Source organism: Heliangelus exortis, chromosome 1, assembly GCF_036169615.1.
Source record: "Heliangelus exortis chromosome 1, bHelExo1.hap1, whole genome shotgun sequence".
In the NCBI taxonomy this organism is placed as follows: Eukaryota; Metazoa; Chordata; class Aves; order Apodiformes; family Trochilidae; genus Heliangelus; species Heliangelus exortis.
Genome location: NC_092422.1, coordinates 183,398,933 through 183,417,653, shown reverse-complemented (window position 1 = coordinate 183,417,653; position 18,721 = coordinate 183,398,933). Strand labels below are relative to the sequence as shown.

The 18,721-nt window shown below is 40.2% G+C and overlaps 1 protein-coding gene across 7 annotated transcripts; it reads left to right on the top strand.

Annotated features, from left to right (window-relative positions):
- Nucleotides 1-26: 26 nt before the first annotated feature.
- On the top strand, nt 27-18,575 carry HBP1 (HMG-box transcription factor 1). Of its 7 annotated transcripts, none has more exons than XM_071733920.1 (11): nt 27-138; nt 4,508-4,700; nt 5,786-6,020; nt 6,880-7,012; nt 7,776-7,887; nt 8,003-8,115; nt 8,422-8,578; nt 9,126-9,270; nt 11,653-11,982; nt 15,766-15,907; nt 17,454-18,575. In XM_071733920.1, the coding sequence occupies exons 2-11, from the start codon at nt 4,532-4,534 to the stop codon at nt 17,469-17,471; spliced, it is 1,554 nt and encodes a 517-aa protein (XP_071590021.1). In that variant the 5' UTR covers nt 27-138; nt 4,508-4,531; the 3' UTR covers nt 17,472-18,575. The 7 variants fall into 7 exon arrangements, with proteins under 7 accessions (XP_071590021.1, XP_071590019.1, XP_071590017.1 ...); XM_071733918.1 differs by lacking the exon at nt 27-138 and adding an exon at nt 572-676 and having other exon boundaries at nt 8,003-8,100; XM_071733916.1 differs by lacking the exon at nt 27-138 and adding an exon at nt 573-676.
- The last annotated feature ends 146 nt before the right edge of the window (nt 18,576-18,721 follow it).

Genomic DNA, 18,721 nt, shown 5'->3' with positions numbered 1-18,721 from the left:
TTCCACGCCGTGCCCGCGAACCGCCATCTCGGGGCCCGGTCCGGCAGAGCTGCGGGGAACAGAAGGGACCCGGCCGCCGCAGGAGGAGGCTGGGGAGGCCGCTGCTCCGCGACTCCTCCCTCCCCGCGGCAGCACCAGGTCAGGCAGCGCCCTCGGGTGTGCCGCGGGTCGGGGCCCGGGCCGGCGGGAGGGGAGGGGGGGGCCGGGCGGCGGACGGACCCGCAGGCCCTGTCAGCAGCCCCCGGTCCGTGCGGGCCAGCGGCGCGGGTACACGTGTCCCTGTGACTGTTGTTTACTACCAGCCGAACGCCGCGCGGGGCATCCTGGGGGCTGTCGTCTTATCGCGTCCAAGTTGGCAGGCGGCGCTGGCGGCGAAGACTACAGCTCCCAGAATGCCGCCGGCGAGCCGGCAGAGGCATCGGCCAATCGGGGCGCTGTCTGGGGGTGATTGATAGGCGGCGCGGTGCAATCCGCTGCGCAGGAGAGTCAAAACATGTCCGCCCCCCGGGAGCCTTCCCGATCGGCAGGTCAGGCAGCCAATAGAAAGCGGCTGTTACTTGAGCAACGTCGCCTGCGACCACTCGGCGACCGAGTCCCGCCAGGCCTGGGCGGGACTCTGCGGTGGGGACGAGGCGGGGGGGGAGCCGAGGGGAATTTGGTAATGGCGACGGGTTTGGTAAGTGCTACAAAGTTTGGAGCTGTAGCTTTTGCGGGGCTGCGAGGCCCCGGCGGGAGACGAGTGGGGTCGGAGGGGCCGGAGGGGAGCGGCAGCGCCCGCAAGGCGAGCCGAGGAGGCTATTGGGTCCTGGCTTTCGGCGGCGGTGGGAGCCCAGACATTGTTTACCGGGCTCATTTTCTCACCCGCCCGGCGGAGCCGCCACCCTCCCGCACGGCCGGGCTGGAACGCGCAGGGGCGCCGGCCCCCCCGGGGGCTCTTTCAGCTGCGGCGCCGGGCTGCCCAGCCAGGCGAAGCCGAACGTGTGTCCCCCCCTTTTTTTTTTCCCCGGGGTGCGCCCGCCTGACCCGGTCTGTCAGGGCGAGGGCGCTCTGCTCGCCGCGGGGACAACGGCTGTTTGCGGGGGGGGTGGGGTGTCAGGGGCAGTTGGAGCGGGGTGAGCCCCGCGCTGGCATGGCGGGCGGCTCCGCCCGGGGGGTAACGGCGGGGCCTGGGGCGGGAGGGGCGCCCCCACCGCCTCCCCCCCCCATTCACCCCCGGGCCGGGCTGTTACGCAGTTGTGAATGAATGGGGCCTTGCGCGCATGCGCGCTGCCGGCAGCCGTGTATAAACAAGGGCCGCGGCCAGGCGGGGGTCACATGACGGGGGTGGGGGTGGGGGAGGGGGATGGTGGTGTCGGTGTCGGGCTCGCTCCGCGTGGGGGCGTGCGCGCTCCCGGGGGCGGCTTCGGCCCAGCGGGGGGGGGCGAGGGCAGAGGCGCCCAGGGGGTGCGGGGCTTCCTTCCCGCGTCTGTGCCCCGGGGTCCCGTGCTGCTGCGTGATGCGCCTTTAATTCTGCTGTAAATACCGCCCGTGGGAGCCATGTGTGCGTTTGCCAGTTGGGGGGGGGGGGGGACGGGACAGTGCTTCCCCGGCCCCCTCGGGACAGCCGGGAGGGCCGGCCTGTGTAACGCTGAAAGCTGCCAAAACACGGTGAATCATGTCCGTGATCAGAGCAGCCGTGCCAGCGAAGGTCCCGGGTGTAGATCCCGTCCTGCCAGTGCGGTGTGTTTTGTTTTGCTTGGAGGAGCTGCTCTCGGGTTAGGCTCCTTCCATCCAGGCGGGCGCTGCGGGCGGAGCGCTGGGCTGGGGCTGGGGGAAGGCAGAAAGCAGAAGGAGAACCGCGGGCAGCACTCCCACCCAGGATTGGGTGGATGGTGCCCAGTTCCTGCTGAACCCCTTCTCAGCCACAGTCTTTATTTGCTTTTGTCCCAAATTTATTTTCGTCCCTCAAAAAGAGGCACAGTTTAATTAGGCAGCTCTTTGTTGCCATTTGCTTTAGCGTGACAAATTTGCTTACTTTAAAGCACAAATTCATAGATCTATTTACTTCTAAAGCAAGTGGCAGTGACTGTAGTCCTGTGACACATACTTCTAGAAAACATCTGTTGCAACAAGATTTGAAGATTCAGTTGGTTTAAATAAAAATTTACAAGCCAATTAATGACCTTTTCCCCTAATGTTCCAAAATGTCAAATGGCTGACGGCAAGAGAAGTACACGATGTCCAAACCAGACTTTAATCAAATAGAATCAATAAAATGAAGAGTAAAGTTGAGCACTTCTTTGTTTTCCTTCTTAATGCACTTTCTGAGGATTTTTTGGCTTTTGTACATGGGTGACTGTGGTCTAGAGAAATTCTTGTGATTTGGAAGCACAATTAATTTCTCAAAGAACTATCTTTCTTGTTAGACTAGTGTGTTGTATCTACATTATCTTTGACCTTCAGTGTGTTGGTATGCCAGGACAAGTACTTTGAAAGGGAGGAAGGAGAAGGTAACATTTACAAAACAAGTTGGCAAGAAAATGGGAAAGGAAGAGAGAATAACAAGGCAGAAGGAGGGAAAGGAAGGACATAGACAAGCCAGAAAAACAAGGAGTGGCCTTTCAGAGTTGATTACTTGGAGATAAACATCAAGGTCCTGACCTCTACTAGTGAGGGGTGATTATTCTGTTTAGAAATGACTGAGCTTTCTGCTCTTCGGGTGTTCTGTAATTTTACTGTCCCTCATGGGTGACAAAGGAATGATTTGTATTTCAGATGATTCTTAGAGATGAAGCACACATGCCAATTGATAGTTTCTTTGATTGTACATTCTTTCCCTTACTCTCCCTCTCTGTCTCCTTAAAACCAGAACTTGGCTGTTGAGGCTTTTGTAGTAGTGTCATATGAGTAGAATCCAATATTTGTATGTTTGGAATGCAGGTTCATGTAAGTTTTGCATGTATTTGAAAGGTTATGAGATGAGAAAGTTAGAATTTCTCCACTAAAAAAAAAAAAAAAACAAAAAAAAAAAACTACTTAGGTCAGGCCTCTTCTAGGACCAGTATGTAAATCAAAGGTTTATGTCTGAACTGTATTATGTACAAGACAAGCTGCAAAATAATGACACAATTTCATAGAATGTGTAAAAACATAGAATACTGTTAATGTCAGCTATATATAGGAAATACCTTTTAACTCTTTATTAAAAGAAAGCTGGATTGTTTTTGTAATTGTTACTCAGTGCCTTTTTGTGTTACACTAAGGGAGCTCATAAGATGATAGACTTACTGTTTTGTATGGAAAAATGAGACTGTTTTTAGCCACTGTTTGTGTTTCTCTATTGTGGTGCAGCATAGCTTACTTAGTGGGTATGCACATGATATACTCTTCAGATTTTCTTTCTTACCAAGCTGTATTTTCTGCCTTTTTGTGAGAGACTCATGATTACTTTTCTGATGACACTTCATTAAAGTACAAGGTAATCATGCTATGGTAGCTGTAATTCATCATCATCTGAAAAAAAACCAGTAGGTAACCAAATTACTGAAGGCTGGATAACCTTGTTTTCCAGCTTTTTGAGGCAGTGGTTGTGTAGAATAATTGCAGTTCTCTGACTGCTGAGGATGATTTAAAGTATTTCTTCTGGTGTAAGCTTTATAGTACTGGGATTTAGGGAAAGGAAGCTGCAGTGAAATCCACTAAGTACAGATTTCTTTTTCTTTCCATTTACAACACAGTTAAGGATGTTATGTCAGATGTGTTTGAGAGTGTAGCTAGGGACAGGAACAGATGTGAAGGGCAGTGAAAGAGGCTTCTGTGGATGTGCCAGGGGTGATGGGAGAAAATATGAGCCTGATGCAAAATGATGTAGGAGACCTAATGTCAACACGCTGAGGATGACATCATCTTTGCTTTGGTTGTTATTTGCATGGGCTGTATCCAGGTTCCTCCAGTCCCTAGGCCCAGCAACACACTTCTGATGGATTGAGGTGGTACTTTGTCTGTGATGGAGGAGGAGCAAGTCAGGGGGAGGCCAGTTCAGTGGACTGGCCATGCACAAGTAGGTGAGATGGGATGCGATGCATCGGTGGGAGCTGGCCAGTGTCCTTGTGAGGCTGGTCTCCAAAAGAATGTGGATTTGGTAGCAGAGAACATGTCATATTTGCTTTTAAGGAGGAGGATATGGAGAAACTGCAGGCTGATCCTAAGCCTTGAGGAGGATTGTGGAGCCAGAGTGGTCACTGGAACAGCTTCCTGAGAAGCTTCTGGAAATCTCCCTCCTTCAAGATATTAGAAACTCAAGTGGCCAGGGCCCCAAGCAGCCTCATCTGACTTTAGTCAGACTGTGGGGGATTAGTTTGTGTAGGGATTGTACTGTATCATCTCTAGAGGTCCCTTTCAAGCTAAATTATGCTGTGATTCTCAACAGATTATGGAGAATTTAGGATACTGGTAATATGAAGTAGCTTGTCAGATGCAATTGAAAATAGTTTGTGTGTGCAGTTTTTTAACCTCTGTCTCTTTAAAGTCAGATACTTTGGAGCATCCTAACATGGTGTGGGAAGTGAAGACAAATCAAATGCCTAATGCAGTTCAGAAGCTTCTTCTGGTAATGGACAAAAGAACTTCAGGGATGAATGAGTCACTGGAGTTGCTGAAGTGTAATGAAAACCTTCCCTCTTCTCCTGGATACGCTTCCTGTGATGAACACATGGAACTTGGTAAATAACGTGACGTAGCTTTTCAGAAGAAGCCAGATTCTGAAGTTTGTTGCAGTTTTCGTGTAGTGGAATTACTGGAAGCTGACTGAATGTGATTACCGATTTTTAACTTAAGTAGGGGAGGGAATGTGACACTGAACTGTGATGTCTGAAAGTCTTATTTTGCATTCACATTTCCCTGTAACTATTTCTAGTTATGACACGCCTGTTGACTTAAATGTATTTCTGAACTCAGAGCTACAAGTTCCTGTTTGTAATCTATAGCAGGGATTTTTTTTTTTTTTTTGGCATAAGAATAACACAGAAAGCTCAAGAGCTCCTCCTAAAGTGAAGCTATGCTGCTTTAGAACAGCTGCAAATACAAATTCTAAACTAGAGAAATATTTAACGTAAATTGTTAAATATTGGAGAAAAATAGTGTGTACGTTAGAAAGTACTGATACAATCAATGAAATATTAACACATTTAATTGAAGTAACGGAGTGATAAAGATTAACAATGCTCTAGTTACATGAGAGCATGTAACAGGCTTTTGTTAACAAGCTGGGCTCTCTTCTGCTATTCTGTGTGACAGTGCAATGTGTAGATTACTGATAAAAATTCGCTCTACCAGGCTGTAGACCCAGCTTTTGTTACTTCAGAGTTATTTAATTCTAGTTCCCTGCTTTTGCCTTCTACAGCCCTAGTGCTGGTAATTTTTAGTGTCACATCTGCTAGGACAGATTATTTTAATTACCTTTTGTTTAATGTTTTAGTATTTTAGTGATGTATGTTGCTAATTTTGCATAATTCAGCATTACAGTTCTGTGTATACTAGTCAGTCTAGTGAAAACTTTGAACCAGAAATATGTTTACCTGGTTACTTAATGTTTTTCTTAAGTTGCTTGTATGACTGTATAAGAGACTACAGATGTGATTATTTCTGTGGCCATATTGTCAGCATTATGAATAGGGTTTGTGAATTGTTGGTAATTGTGATATGAGAAAATAAAATCAGTTACTTTTAAATTTTTTTTTTCAAGATTTAGTGTCAATGAGAATTTATATGTGAGTATAATTACAGAAATTTGTGTGTTTGTTCATAGATGATCTTCCTGAACTACAGGCTGTGCAGACAGATTCTACCCCACCTGCACTTTTTCAGCTTGGTGCCGATGTTTCACATCAGGAATGTTCAAGGCCTTCATGGAACCAACATACCTCAATCAGCAATTCAGAAAGTGCTTATTCTTGTGAGAATGGGGTGAACTGGTTGACAGAATTAGCAAATATAGCCACAAGTCCTCAGAGTCCTTTGATGCAGTGCTCTTTCTATAACAGGTACTGACATTCATTTTAATTTCAAACTTTTTAAGAGTGTAATATTATGTCTTCAGAAAAATTTCCTTTACTCTTCACACCCTCTGACTTTCAACTGGAGCCCTGTTTTTGATCTTTTTATATAGTGACTTTATTTTCCTGTGGATGATTGCACAGGACTCATTTCAGAGCCTGTTGCTATCCACAAATGAGGTAGGGTGGTATAAGGATATTGCCTAACTACAGAAGGCTTAGCAATTACAGGCACTTACCTCATGAAGCAGCAGGTGAGAAATTAAGATGAATTTGGTACTCTAAACACTTCATACTTAACTAGTGCAGCAAGAGCTTATTGGAAATCTAATGCAATGTTGGTTTTTTACTACTGTTTCAAATCTGTCATCTGTGAATTCCATAAGACTTGTGAGAAGCAGCATGGAGTTTTAGAAATTTCTGTGCTTCACCTATTATTGTATGGCTTTGATCCTGGGTTATAGTAAGAAAGTTAAATGAGTACAGTTAACAGTAATACAGTAGGGATTTAATCCTTACTATAGAGCTGTGTCTGTATGTACTCTTAAGAATGGTATATTCACTTTAATATACTTGTTAAAACTTCATCATTGTGAGAAAGAGATGCTGATGTGGAAGTAGTTGTGTCGTTTGGGTGGTTTATGGAAGCTATGCAGGAGTTATGCTAAATACTCCCTGAGCTTGCCCTTTAATCATCCCATTTGAATATTGGTGCGTGGGAAGTTAATTTGGTATTCATTTCATGCAAACAGAAATATTTATTAAATAAAAACACTGTAGAGTAATGGCAGCTAGGTCTTGTGTTGTTTTAATCTGAGATATTTTAAAATAAATTTTTCTATTGTAGATCATCTCCTGTTCACATAATAGCTACAAGCAAAAGTTTACATTCCTATGCACGTCCTCCACCAGGATCCTCAAAGAATGATCCTAACTTCTCCAAGAATGATTTGGATGAAACACCAGTCAGACATGAAAGGGTGTGTTGTTTTGAAACATTTTTAAATAAATACAGCTGCATGAGTAATGGGTTAAGCTTTTTGAAAAGAGTAATTAGTTTTAAAAATAATCTGTATAGTTTTAATATCATTTCTATTTATGGTAGATTTTCTGTTACTTTACTTTTTACCAAACACAGTAGGCTTGTAGGGCTGCATCATAGAATCCACATTTTTCTGAAGAGATCATATTCTGTGAAAGCTCTGCTTCTCTTGTAGTTCCTTCCATAGCAAGCTTTAAAAATTTTATTACCTTGTTTGCTGTCTTGAAAAGGCAATGTGGAACTATCTCCTTTTAGAGGCACAAAAACTGTCAGTCCTGCTTTTCCCTTTCCTGTGTATTAATTTGTGTCTGAAGCTTGTCTGTTAGACACTGAGTTTTTCCTAGTGATTTAGCTCTACAGCTTTCCAGTAATTCAACAGCAGAGTAAAATACACTTTGCATGGTTCTGTGGAAGATCAAGAATTGGTAGCTCATACCTAACCATAAGATACTCCACAGGAGCACAAATGAATCTTGGAGAATGAAATGCAAAAATTTCAGGATGGCACAAGCAAAGAATGTGAAAATTCTGTGTTCACATTGGCTGCACTGCTTGAATCTTTGCCTTTCCGTTACATTCCTGTTGGTATTATAGGCAAAACAATGACACCGTTCAAATCAGAGATTGTATCTAAAGACAACATGACCAGCCCTAAGATCTTCTGCAGTAAAAGGTCAACACTATTCTTTTTTTTTTAATAGGCAAATAGTGAATCAGAATCTGGCATTTTCTGCATGTCATCACTTTCAGATGATGATGATTTAGGATGGTGCCATTCCTGGCCCTCAACTGTATGGCACTGTTTTCTAAAAGGTAAAATGACATTTATCATGAAGTAAGTATTTGTTTTGTCTTTTTTTTTTTTTTTTTAACAGACTTTTTAATGTAACTAATATCTTTTTGTTTTTTAATTGGGAAATTCTGTTAGGCTCTCGCTTGTGCTTTCATAAAGGACGCAACAAAGAATGGCAGGATGTTGAAGATTTTGCAAGATCTGAAGGCTGTGGAAAAGAGGAGAATCTCCAAGTGAGTCCTTACAAGGTAGCTGTTAGTTCTAATAAAGTAATTTCAATACTTGTAGCAGTTAATTTCTTACATTATCCCCATGCCTTTAATTACTATCTGAGGAAGACAAATTTGTACTAAACTTGCCCAGAGCTGATCACTGTACTATTTTATATATCTTGCTATAAAGCAGTTAAAAAGAAATAATTCAGGTATGTTTTGATTGCTTTTATTATTCTAACAAGCACTTAGACTGTGCTAGCATTAGCATAAGATGATGAATATACACACCTACAGTATACAAAGCTATCAGTGTTTCTTGAACTGTGTGTATATTCACAGGGCTATGGTTCTGATGGTTTGAAGTTGATTTCTCATGAAGAAAGCATTTCCTTTGGTGAGTCAGTGCTGAAGTTGACTTTTGATCCTGGCACAGTGGAAGATGGCTTGCTTACAGTAGAATGCAGACTTGATCATCCTTTTTATGTTAAAAATAAAGGTATGAAATACTGCAAGTATGCTTTGTTGTATATTAAATATTGTTAGAAAGTGTTTGCAGATTTTATTGGTGGGCCATGTTGCTGAAGAAATAGATAAAAGCAGTGCTATAGAATCAATTTATTATATCTGTAAAGAAATCCAGACAAAATTGTGAAGCTACAGAAAAGCTGTGTATTTCATAAGGAAAGATTTAGTCAAGTATCTAAATAGAGCTCAAGGAAAACAAATCTGGGGGGAGAGAGAAGAGCTGCAGGTAAGGGAGGCTTTTCTCACTTGTTAATCATAGAACTTGTGTTTATAAAAGTTTCCAGGTTTTTATTACTTTTTTGCTAGAATGAGATTTTGCTTGAGATAGAAATAAACTATTTGCAATAAGAATTCCCTGAGTAAGTGTTCCTGATTTTCCTTTGGGTGACAGAAACAGCATCAGGACTTTTTTTATAACATTTTATAAAATGATGTAATTTGGAGATACAGGACTGGTCCAGGTAAGAACTAGAGAGATTGTCTGGCCGTTTGTCTAATTTAACTCTTTACCACTTCAGGTTGGTCATCTTTTTATCCAAGCTTGACTGTGGTACAGCATGGCATTCCATGCTGTGAAATGCATCTTGGAGATCTGTGTCTACCTCCTGGACACCCTGATGCCATTAACTTTGATGATTCAGGTGTTTTTGATACATTTAAAAGGTAAATTTTGGATAAAGTGGCCTCAGTGGTTTTTGTATTTAATGAGTAGGCACCTAAGTCTACAGGAATTCAAAGTACTACATAGAACAAAGAATACTTTTGGTAATACAAGATGAGAGGTGAAAATTAAGAACGAATAATAGGAAAGCTCCGTAGTGATGTGCTCTGCTAAACTGCAAAATAGTACCCTAAAATAATAGAACTTTTCAGCCCCAGATTAGGTAAAGCAGTAAAAAAAATATGTATTATCTGTCTAAATTCTTCAGGTAAAATAAATTATGTCTGAAAAATGTAGTGCAGTTTTCCCATAATAGTTTGTCTGCCAGCAATTAACTTGTGCTTCATGTGCAGCTATGTGTCTGAATTACCTGAGTAGTTTCTTCATAATTAATGCATGTGCTATGGCTTTAGAATGCAGTAATTCCATAATTAGCTCTCTTTTTTGCGTGTTCTGCTTTTTGTGATTCTTTTCTAATGTATCAGACTTACCTAACTTTAAAGTTTGAGTACCTTGGAGGTCTGCCTTGCTTTGAGGAAGAGGTTCAACCAGATGACCTTCAGAGGTCTGCTCCAACATAAATTATTCTGAGTTTCTAAGGAAATAGTGTTACTCATAAGTTTTCCCATACTCTTTTGAGATTTCTATCTTTAGTGGAATCCATCTTCTATTATGTTAGCTCCTTTTTAGCACTGGATTGTAGTCCAGTTGCTTCTTGTTTTCTTACAATAGAAAAAAAAAAATTTAAACGCTCTCTGCAGTTCAAGCTTTAGGAGTTCTATTATTTCAGTCGGGGATAAAGAGTGAGTTCAAACTGGTTGTCTTCACTCATCTGCTGTCTGGGTTTTTTTCTTCTTACTAACTCCTGTTCTGAGTTTACATGTAGAGAGGTATTCGAATCATTATATTTACATCTCACTGAAGAAATTGAATTTGTGGCTCCTTATTCATCCTGCAACCCAGCTGAGTATTTCCTGGACACATCAAATTTCTTGTCTCTCTCAGCAGAAGGGAGAAATTCACTGAGAAAGGAGCATGCAGCATGTATTTAACAGGACAGAAGAATTATAAAACAAATTCCTGTTGCTGTATTATGGGAAAGAGATAAAAAATAGGAAGGGTGCTGGATTGTTGGTAGAACAGAGAGGTCCTTTCTCCTTATCTTGTGAGCTGGCCTGCGAGGTTGTCAGCATTATCCCTTCTTCATCGCTTTTCACTTCTCTAAGAGATTTTGGGGACAACCCTTCAGGCTCCATCCTTGCTTTTGGTTCCACAAAAAGGGGCTACCTTTGCAGATAGGAGTTGGAGTACCAATGGCAGTGTTTCCTTTCTAGTAGTTCTACAGCATTGTCAGAATAAAAGCTCTTTCAAAGCCCTTACTTTTGCAATAAATCATGCAACTGTAGCCACATTGAGCAGTGTGAGAACAGAGCCCTAGTATTACATTTTATGTTTATTTTGTGGTGATAACTTAGTGCTTTAGGTACAAGCTCAAGCAGCACCTATACAAGTGTTTCTCAAGTAGCACCTTTACAAGTGTTTTGCCCATGTAGCATACTGAAGACATACAGCCTGTGGTTCTCAGACTGATCTGCACACACCTGGAGATGACAGTCTGTGAAATTAAACTTTTCCTGTGGTTTTTAGAAGTTAATTGTATTTGTTGGTCAACAAACAATTACAGAAGTTTCTAGGTTTTGGGGGTCTAAACTGTAAGGAAACATCTTACTTTTGAAATGCCTGGAAATACGGAGGAATCCCACATTTTTGTCACTAGAGGGCAGACGTTTGTCAGTTTTGAATCTTAACAGTATGTGACATCATGGGATTTCAAACAATATTTTAGTCTCAGTTCTAGGCTTTTCTGTAAAATAATACAGTAATTAACTGCCTGGAGAAATTATTTATACAGTAGTGCATAAAATATAATTAATTAAAAAATCAAATTTGTAGGTACAATTAGTACATATTAACAAGTGAACTCAATCCTGGTTCTTCCCACATCGGTTGTCCCTTTCATACTTATCACTCACTCACCAGATTTTATTTGTGGTAATGACAGAAGCAGAAAGAAAGAAACTTATTTCAAAGGAGGATGAAATTTGAAGACAGTGTATAATTTATTAATACACAGCCATGGAGTTGATAGTACACACAGTGGACCTTGCAAAGCTGCAGTCCACCATGCCACTGAAAAAACAATTTACTCATCTGCTGGGGTTTTGTGTTTTTTTCCCACTGACATCTGCGTCAAGCACAATTGATTATGTCAAGCAAAAGAGACCAGAATACTAGAAATGTAGTAGAGATGAAGAGTGAACAGCTATTTATGGATTTTACATGAAAATTACTTGCTCATTTTATGATACATCTTTTTCTTGCAGTTATGATTTTACACCTATGGATTCCTCTGCAGTGTATGTGCTAAGCAGCATGGCTCGCCAGCGCCGCGCCTCTCTCTCTAGTGGAGGATCAAACAATCAAGATGCTGAGAGATCAGAAAGCAGTAGTAAAAACTGTGTGTCTACTGCATCATCACATCTTTCCTCCAGTTCTTTGTACAGCAAAGCTGGCAAAAGCCACAGCTCAGGGACTGCAAGTACTGTGAGTGCCACTTCTCCAAACAAGTGCAAAAGACCAATGAATGCCTTCATGCTTTTTGCCAAAAAATACAGAGTTGAATATACTCAGATGTATCCAGGGAAAGACAACAGGTAATGACAGAACATTGTAGCTTTGTAATTAATGGTAAGCTAGCAGAATATCTGTGTTTCACCTTTAAATTTAAGGGGACTAAATCTTGCATTTGAAATAAAATGTGTATATTGTTTTAAGAATAAGCTGTGAAAGACACTGGTACAAAGCTTAATTTATGGACAGACTTCAACTATTAACAGTAGTCAATAAATTTGACACAAGCTATTTTTTTTAAACTTACCCTTTGCAAAAGCATTTGGGTAAAGCAACTGGCATGTACATATGTACATGGCAGAGTCACAAACACACAACTGTCTTTTTTTTTACAATGATGAGTGTTCATGAGAAGAAAAAAGTACCAGGCTTTCTGCTCATGCTTTGTAATAGAAAAAGGGAATTTCTAGCTCTTCTACTTAATAATTGACATGGTACTGCAGATTACTCAGTGAACTTATTAGCAGTCTGTGTATCATATTAAATAATAAGAGTCTGATTGTTAGGATTTCTGAAAGATCTTAATCCAAACAGTACATGGCCAAAGTTTGCCTGTCCTAGACACTGAACAATCTGCTGAAACTTGCAGGAAAAGTCACATGAATGTGTGTTTGGGGACAGGTATGTTCTTTGTTGGTTTGTTCTTTTGCTTTTACCTTATATGTATGTTCTTGTCTAAACACTTTTTATAAAGATGCCCATAATTTCTTATTTTGTTCTAATTGTGCACATGTAAATATAAACTAAAACACATGAATGTGCACTGATTTTTAACCACATTTTGTAGAGTCTAGCATTATGAAAACTGCTACTGTAAAAATTGCACTTTCACATAAAAATCCTGGTATTAAATCTGGTAAAAACTAAAGGTAATAGACATTAGAGAGGATTTTTGCTATTTCCTCATGTTTTAGTGATGAGGCTGTAACTGGTGTTCAGAAATAAAATCTTACCATACACGTCACCCATCCTTAAATCCCAGCCAGTCTTGTGTGTCCTGGCCATGATGTTCTGTAGTGTTTATAGTAATTTCAGTGAAGCAGATCTGCTGCCTGCAAATTCATTACACCAGTGAGAAATCAAACAGAATGTCAGCTAGCAAAGTTTATGATGGTTATATATTTAATTTAAGATGCTGATTTCAAATTGATGCAGCGAAATGGAGCTCAGCTTGGATGGGTGTGAAAATAAATAGAATATTTCTGTAAACAACAATATCTTGAAGAGATGAGATGACAAAGTTACCAAAAAGATTCAGAGTGCACTGCTTGCTTTCCCATTTGGAAGGCAGTGCATTTGGATGCTGTTTCTTGGCATCTGCAAAATACAGTATAGAAGAAGTCATGAGAGGTAGTAATAATTGATTTTATAGGCATTCAGCTACTGTTGCTTAAGTGTTGCTGAGGGTTTTATTAATTTAACTGTTCAGAGGCAACTCTCATGTTTTTTTAAATGTAAGTATGTGTCATTTTCAGATCTTACATTGTTTACATGTAGAACCCATTTCTGTACACTGGAGTTCTTAAGTTAGCTACAGTTACATTACTGTTCTTATGCAGGTTAGGACAGAACTTGAGTCATTTTAAGTTAACAGCTCTGTTCTGAGACAAAGTAGCTCAGGTGAGCTCTAAACATTCAGAAGACAAGTCAACATTCACCTAATACTTGAAAATACTGTGGGCTGTAAGACTGTCCTTGAAAACTGGTTTTAGGGTAGCACTTGTTTTTTTCTAGGTGTTCTCGCTGTGACTATAATTGGACTTGATTGTGGGTTTAGAAATACTTGAATAATTTGAGCAGTGTATGTTCTAAAGATGAAGGAACATAATTTCTAAGTAAACCTGAGGCATTCTCAACTACTGTTTGACAATTTATTTTGAACCAACTGCAGTGTAAGATACTGCATCCTGCACATTAGTTTATTGCTAAAATGTTGTCAGGGATCTTACCAGCATTCTAAGAGGACAAAGGCAGGGTATGTAGCACTGCCACGTTCTGATGAGGTGAAGGGCACCCAAAGCAGTGATGCAGAAGGGTCATTTTTTTTCTTACTCATTTCTGGTCAGGAGAATTAGGTCTCTGTTATGTCAGGAAATTTCTCTGTACACATCTCTTGTCTGTCTTAGTGATTTGCTCGTAGAGGTATTTCCATGGTGAAATGGAGTATTTTTTTCTCTGCATTGGATTTTTCAGGCATTTTAAAACATGCTGATCTGTACTCACTTTCAGTGCCTCAGTGCAGTTTTTTTTTTTTTTTCTGGAGGTATAAAATATATACATATGTGTATGTGTATTTGTATTTGAATATTTCATAGGACATTTTTATTTGAAAACGCAATGGCATTTTCTGCAGATCATTCTCTCTGGGTCACAGTGTTCCTTCCTGAGGGTATGAGTGACCCAGTACAAACTGGTGACCAAACCCAAACACATTTCTGGTGCTGTTGATTTGCTTCTGGGTACTGCCAAAACAAGAAAAATCAGCTAGTTAGTCTAGAGTGTATTTAATTCTGATGACAGATCGAAGAGACTTGTTCTTAGCTTGGATTGAAAATTAGAAATTCCATTGCCAAAGAGACAGGCTACAAAAATGGCTTTGATGTAGATGGGATCTTGTTGCAACTTCAGGAGTTTGCTTTAAGGAGTCAACAGAGTATGTGACAGCCCAGGCTTAACAGCAGCCCCAGTGGTGGCTTTGCTGTGCTCTCTGGGTGCTCATCAGCTTGTGAGAGCCTCAGTGGTACTGAAGTCTTCCAGGATTAAAATCCAATTTCTTGATGTGGTACAGAAATTTCTGAGGAAACGGTTAATGACACTCTCCTCTTCTTCATTCTGTTAGAAAGTCTATTAATAGCTTTGCTGCCAGCAAGGAACTTCTTATATGATACAGAGTTCTGTATGTGTTTTTCTGAAAGCAGGTCCTTGAGCTTTCATCACTGTAATATGAAGGCAAAGCATACCTACTTGGTACTGCAGTAATTGTTGCTGTTGTTTAGAGGTTCTCATTCAGCTAAAGGATGGGGTTAAAGCTTTAATGGAATATTGATGCAACATTTGGGAGTGCAGTTAAGCAATATGGCATGTTAATATGGGGAAATATTGTCCAAAAGACATCACGTTTATAAGGAGCAGGAAAAGCAATTCAGCTTCTGGAGATGATGATGGGTGTTTTAGAACAAATGGTTTCTTTTGCATAGAACAGGAACTTCCCAGTGTGTTCTGCCCACTCATGTTCTCCCCAGTATGGATTAAAGGTGGAGGAAGCTACACACATCTCTTAAATAGACATGATTGCAGTTAATCAAGTATTTGTTTGGCTGAGGTCGTATTCAGATCATTGCCCTAATTGTTAGAGAACATATTTTCAGCAAATCTGTTATAGGATCTTCTAGTACAAAAGCAGAACAAAACAAATGAGAGTCACCATTTGGTGGCGGATTTGTTTTGGTTTTTTGTTTTGTTTTTTTTTTTTTTAAAACATCCCTATTTTTCTATTTTATGATGTTGCTGTGTATTCAAATGTGTACACCCTTTAAAATGTTAGAATGTGCATTGACCCATGGCCCAGCATCCACAGAAGTCCCAGATGTTTAACTGGTAAAGAAAGTATTGGAAGATAATCAGAAACATGAATGCTTATTCATTCATTTATTAAATTATTTTTTAAGTTAAGGTTTATTTCTTGTGTGTGTGTGTTATTGTCCACAAAGACATAACTTTTGTCTTTTTCAAGTGCCAAGACAGCAGAAAATCAGGATATTTCTTAACACCTTGTCCTGACCATACTGTAAACGTTTATCTTGCAGAGCCATAAGTGTGATACTCGGTGACAGGTGGAAGAAAATGAAAAATGAAGAAAGAAGGATGTATACACTAGAAGCCAAGGCCTTGGCAGAAGAACAGAAACGCCTGAATCCTGACTGTTGGAAACGAAAACGAACAAATTCCGTATGTTTGTGAAGTAGTCTTTTACAATTATGCAGTTAAATGAGTTCATTTGGTAGCTACAGTGGGGTTTTTTCAGGATAAAGTCTACTTCTTTCTTGGTATTTCAAACCTTTGTTTTACTCCTCTCTGTTGTGTAACCTGCTTTTGGACAGCTGGCAGGAGACTGATCCAAAGAGGATTTGCCTCTGAATTTTTGAGAGTTCCATGAATTCTGTGGGACTGAAAGAGGATGTGCTGGTGAAATGCAGAGGAGGAGCATGGGGTCTTTAGTTTGATGTTACTGAGTTTATGTGGTTGTACCTCATTACATCTGTCCATTTCCCTCAGAAACACTCGAGACTTTCACAAAATCCTTCTCCATTGTTATTGTCAGCCTCCTTTTAATTCAGTAAAAGCTTTTAACCATTTTCTCTTTTTTGCTAATAATTTATATCCGCATATTTGAAGTTATTGAGGGAGCAAATTTTTTTTCATTAATCCCTTTCATTTATTGCTTTTGGTTTAGTTGTAAAATAAATACTACAGAAAATGCTTCTTCTGTAGGGAAATAAATTATCCTTCAGTTTGTAGAAGGCCATCCATTTAAGAGTCTACAGCAGTGTATTAGTAGGTGGTAAATGTATTAGGTAAGATAGGAGCTTTCAAGTGAAAACTTCATATAAAGAGAACATCAGAAAAAGGAGATTCTGCCAGTCTGGGAGCAAAGATGCACTGAGGTGCACAGAATGCCAGATCCTTTCATCAGCCATTTTATGCCTGGGTAGAAGCAACAAGCATGTTGTGGACTTTGCAGGTTTAAGATTTCACCCTCAAATGACTTTCTTTTCATGTGTAAATGGAGCTAACTCCAAGAGTATATATAAGCGTTGCTGAATTTTGTCCTTTGCTGGAGATTTCACCAAATCCCAGCTGCTGGGAACATGCTCTTTTCTTGTTCACTGCATTCTGTTTTAAACAGTGATGCCTTCTGTTAAATTTCCTTGTGGGTTTATTCAAAATAATACTATTTATTTGTTCTGGCGTTACACTACTGCAGTCTTGAGCATGGATGGTGAGATCAAGTTCACTTCACATGTTGTGCCAGTGAACTTCAAGGAACTCAGTGGAGGTGTTTGTGTGTAACTGAGAGGAATTGGGTTGGGTTGGCTTTGGTAAGGATGGTGTTTCACCCTACCTTCTAATAGGATTTTCAGTGTCCATAGGGTCTTCAGGCCAAGATAACACTATCTGGAGGATCTGTTAACTCAGTGTTACAGCAAGAAATACGTATTTTTAATTGTTGTATTTCAGTCAACTGAGAAATTTGTTTGTAGCTTGATTACCTTATCATGTAGCAGATGGTGGACTCTGGACTGTGTCAAGTAAGTCTTGATGGTGTCTGGATGATCAGAGGATAACTTTAGCTGTTTGGGCTTTCTTATGAATAACTGCCCAATGATTTCAAGTACTCATGGCTTTCAAAACAAGTGTTTGCTAGATTTAAGATAATGTCTATTTCCCCTTTGCTTGGTAACCACTGACTTGGTTTTCTCTTCTCTTTTCTTAGGGCTCACAACAGCATTAAACCAGAAGTTTCCTGTTAACTCTGTATTTACAAAATGGCTGTTGCTTGATGGCAAGAAGATGGAAGATTGAGGTCTTACTATTTGTTGTGACTTTGTGTGACCATAAAATAGTGGCACCATCAAGTCAGAAATGATCTAATATGAGTGGAGATTTGCTTTTTACAATAGAACATTAAGTAAGCTAAAACTATCAACATTTTAAACCAAATTGCCTTACTTTTCTTCCAAACTTCATATATGTGTCAGGTAATATAGGCTTGAAAATGGATAACCTGTGGTGCTAAAGTACTTTAGAAAGAGGCGAAGGAGATGTGTATAGATGTTTATTTTTAAAAGAAAATGTACAAAAAGGGGAATTTTGAAATATGTAACAGCTGTTTATATACATTGATTCTTATTGCTGATTAATACGTATTGCACAACCATATTATTAATTACGATTCTGGGGCCTGGGATTTTCTGAAATGTCAAAATGTATTATCAGCCTCTAGCTTCCCAGCCTGCTCAGATGCCAATAAGTTACTGGGACATGTGGTAAATGGAGAGCATAGTGTAATGTAGCATGGGAGCTGCTGCTTGGGTTGCCACGTATAAGATTTCTATCCACAAGTGAGATATTTTTGCACCAGCTGGCACTAGGGAGAGCTGTTATTTCCAGTGGAAACAATGGCCCAGGACAGGATGAAACAAGTAAGTAGCATTATCTCCAGAAAAATGGTGCTGTTGATATCATCACCATCCTAGTTTTTAAGTCTGTGTTTTGTCTTTGCCACATATTCTACAATATTTTATTTTGCCATAAGACATCTTTATGGTGGGGGCAAACTTTGCACTTAACTATACGTGCAACACTTGCACTTTACTTTTCCCTCCCAACTGTCTGAAAGTAGAGCGGCTGCATTAGAATTACAATTGCTTCTGCTGTGAACTTTTACAATCATGGCTTTTTACATACTAAACAGCTGGTTTTTGGTTTATTTTTTTTTTAAGAATCACAACTGTAAATTTCAGTTTGTGACACATGTCTACATGATGTTGCCCCTAAGATTTTTGCACACTATATTCTTGTATATTATTTCAAATAAATTCATTAAAATTTGGCATTGCGTGTTTTATAAAATGAAGAAGACTGATAAGTCAGCCCTGCAGCAATGAGCATGTTCTGCATGGAAGTCTTTATGTGAAGCCATATGAAGTATGTTTTGATGTTTTGCAGTTTGGAAGCTGCTAAAAAAGTTCAAATACTGAA

Bases quoted from the DNA above. Each gene is read 5' to 3' on its own strand.
- HBP1 (XM_071733917.1), top strand. From the start codon at position 1,537: ATGTGTGCGTTTGCCAGTTGGGGGGGGGGGGGGACGGGACAGTGCTTC. The intron at 4,701-5,785 runs GTAAATAACGTG...GTTTGTTCATAG, and splicing joins TGATGAACACATGGAACTTG to ATGATCTTCCTGAACTACAG. The intron at 7,888-8,002 runs GTAAAATGACAT...AAATTCTGTTAG, and splicing joins ATGGCACTGTTTTCTAAAAG to GCTCTCGCTTGTGCTTTCAT.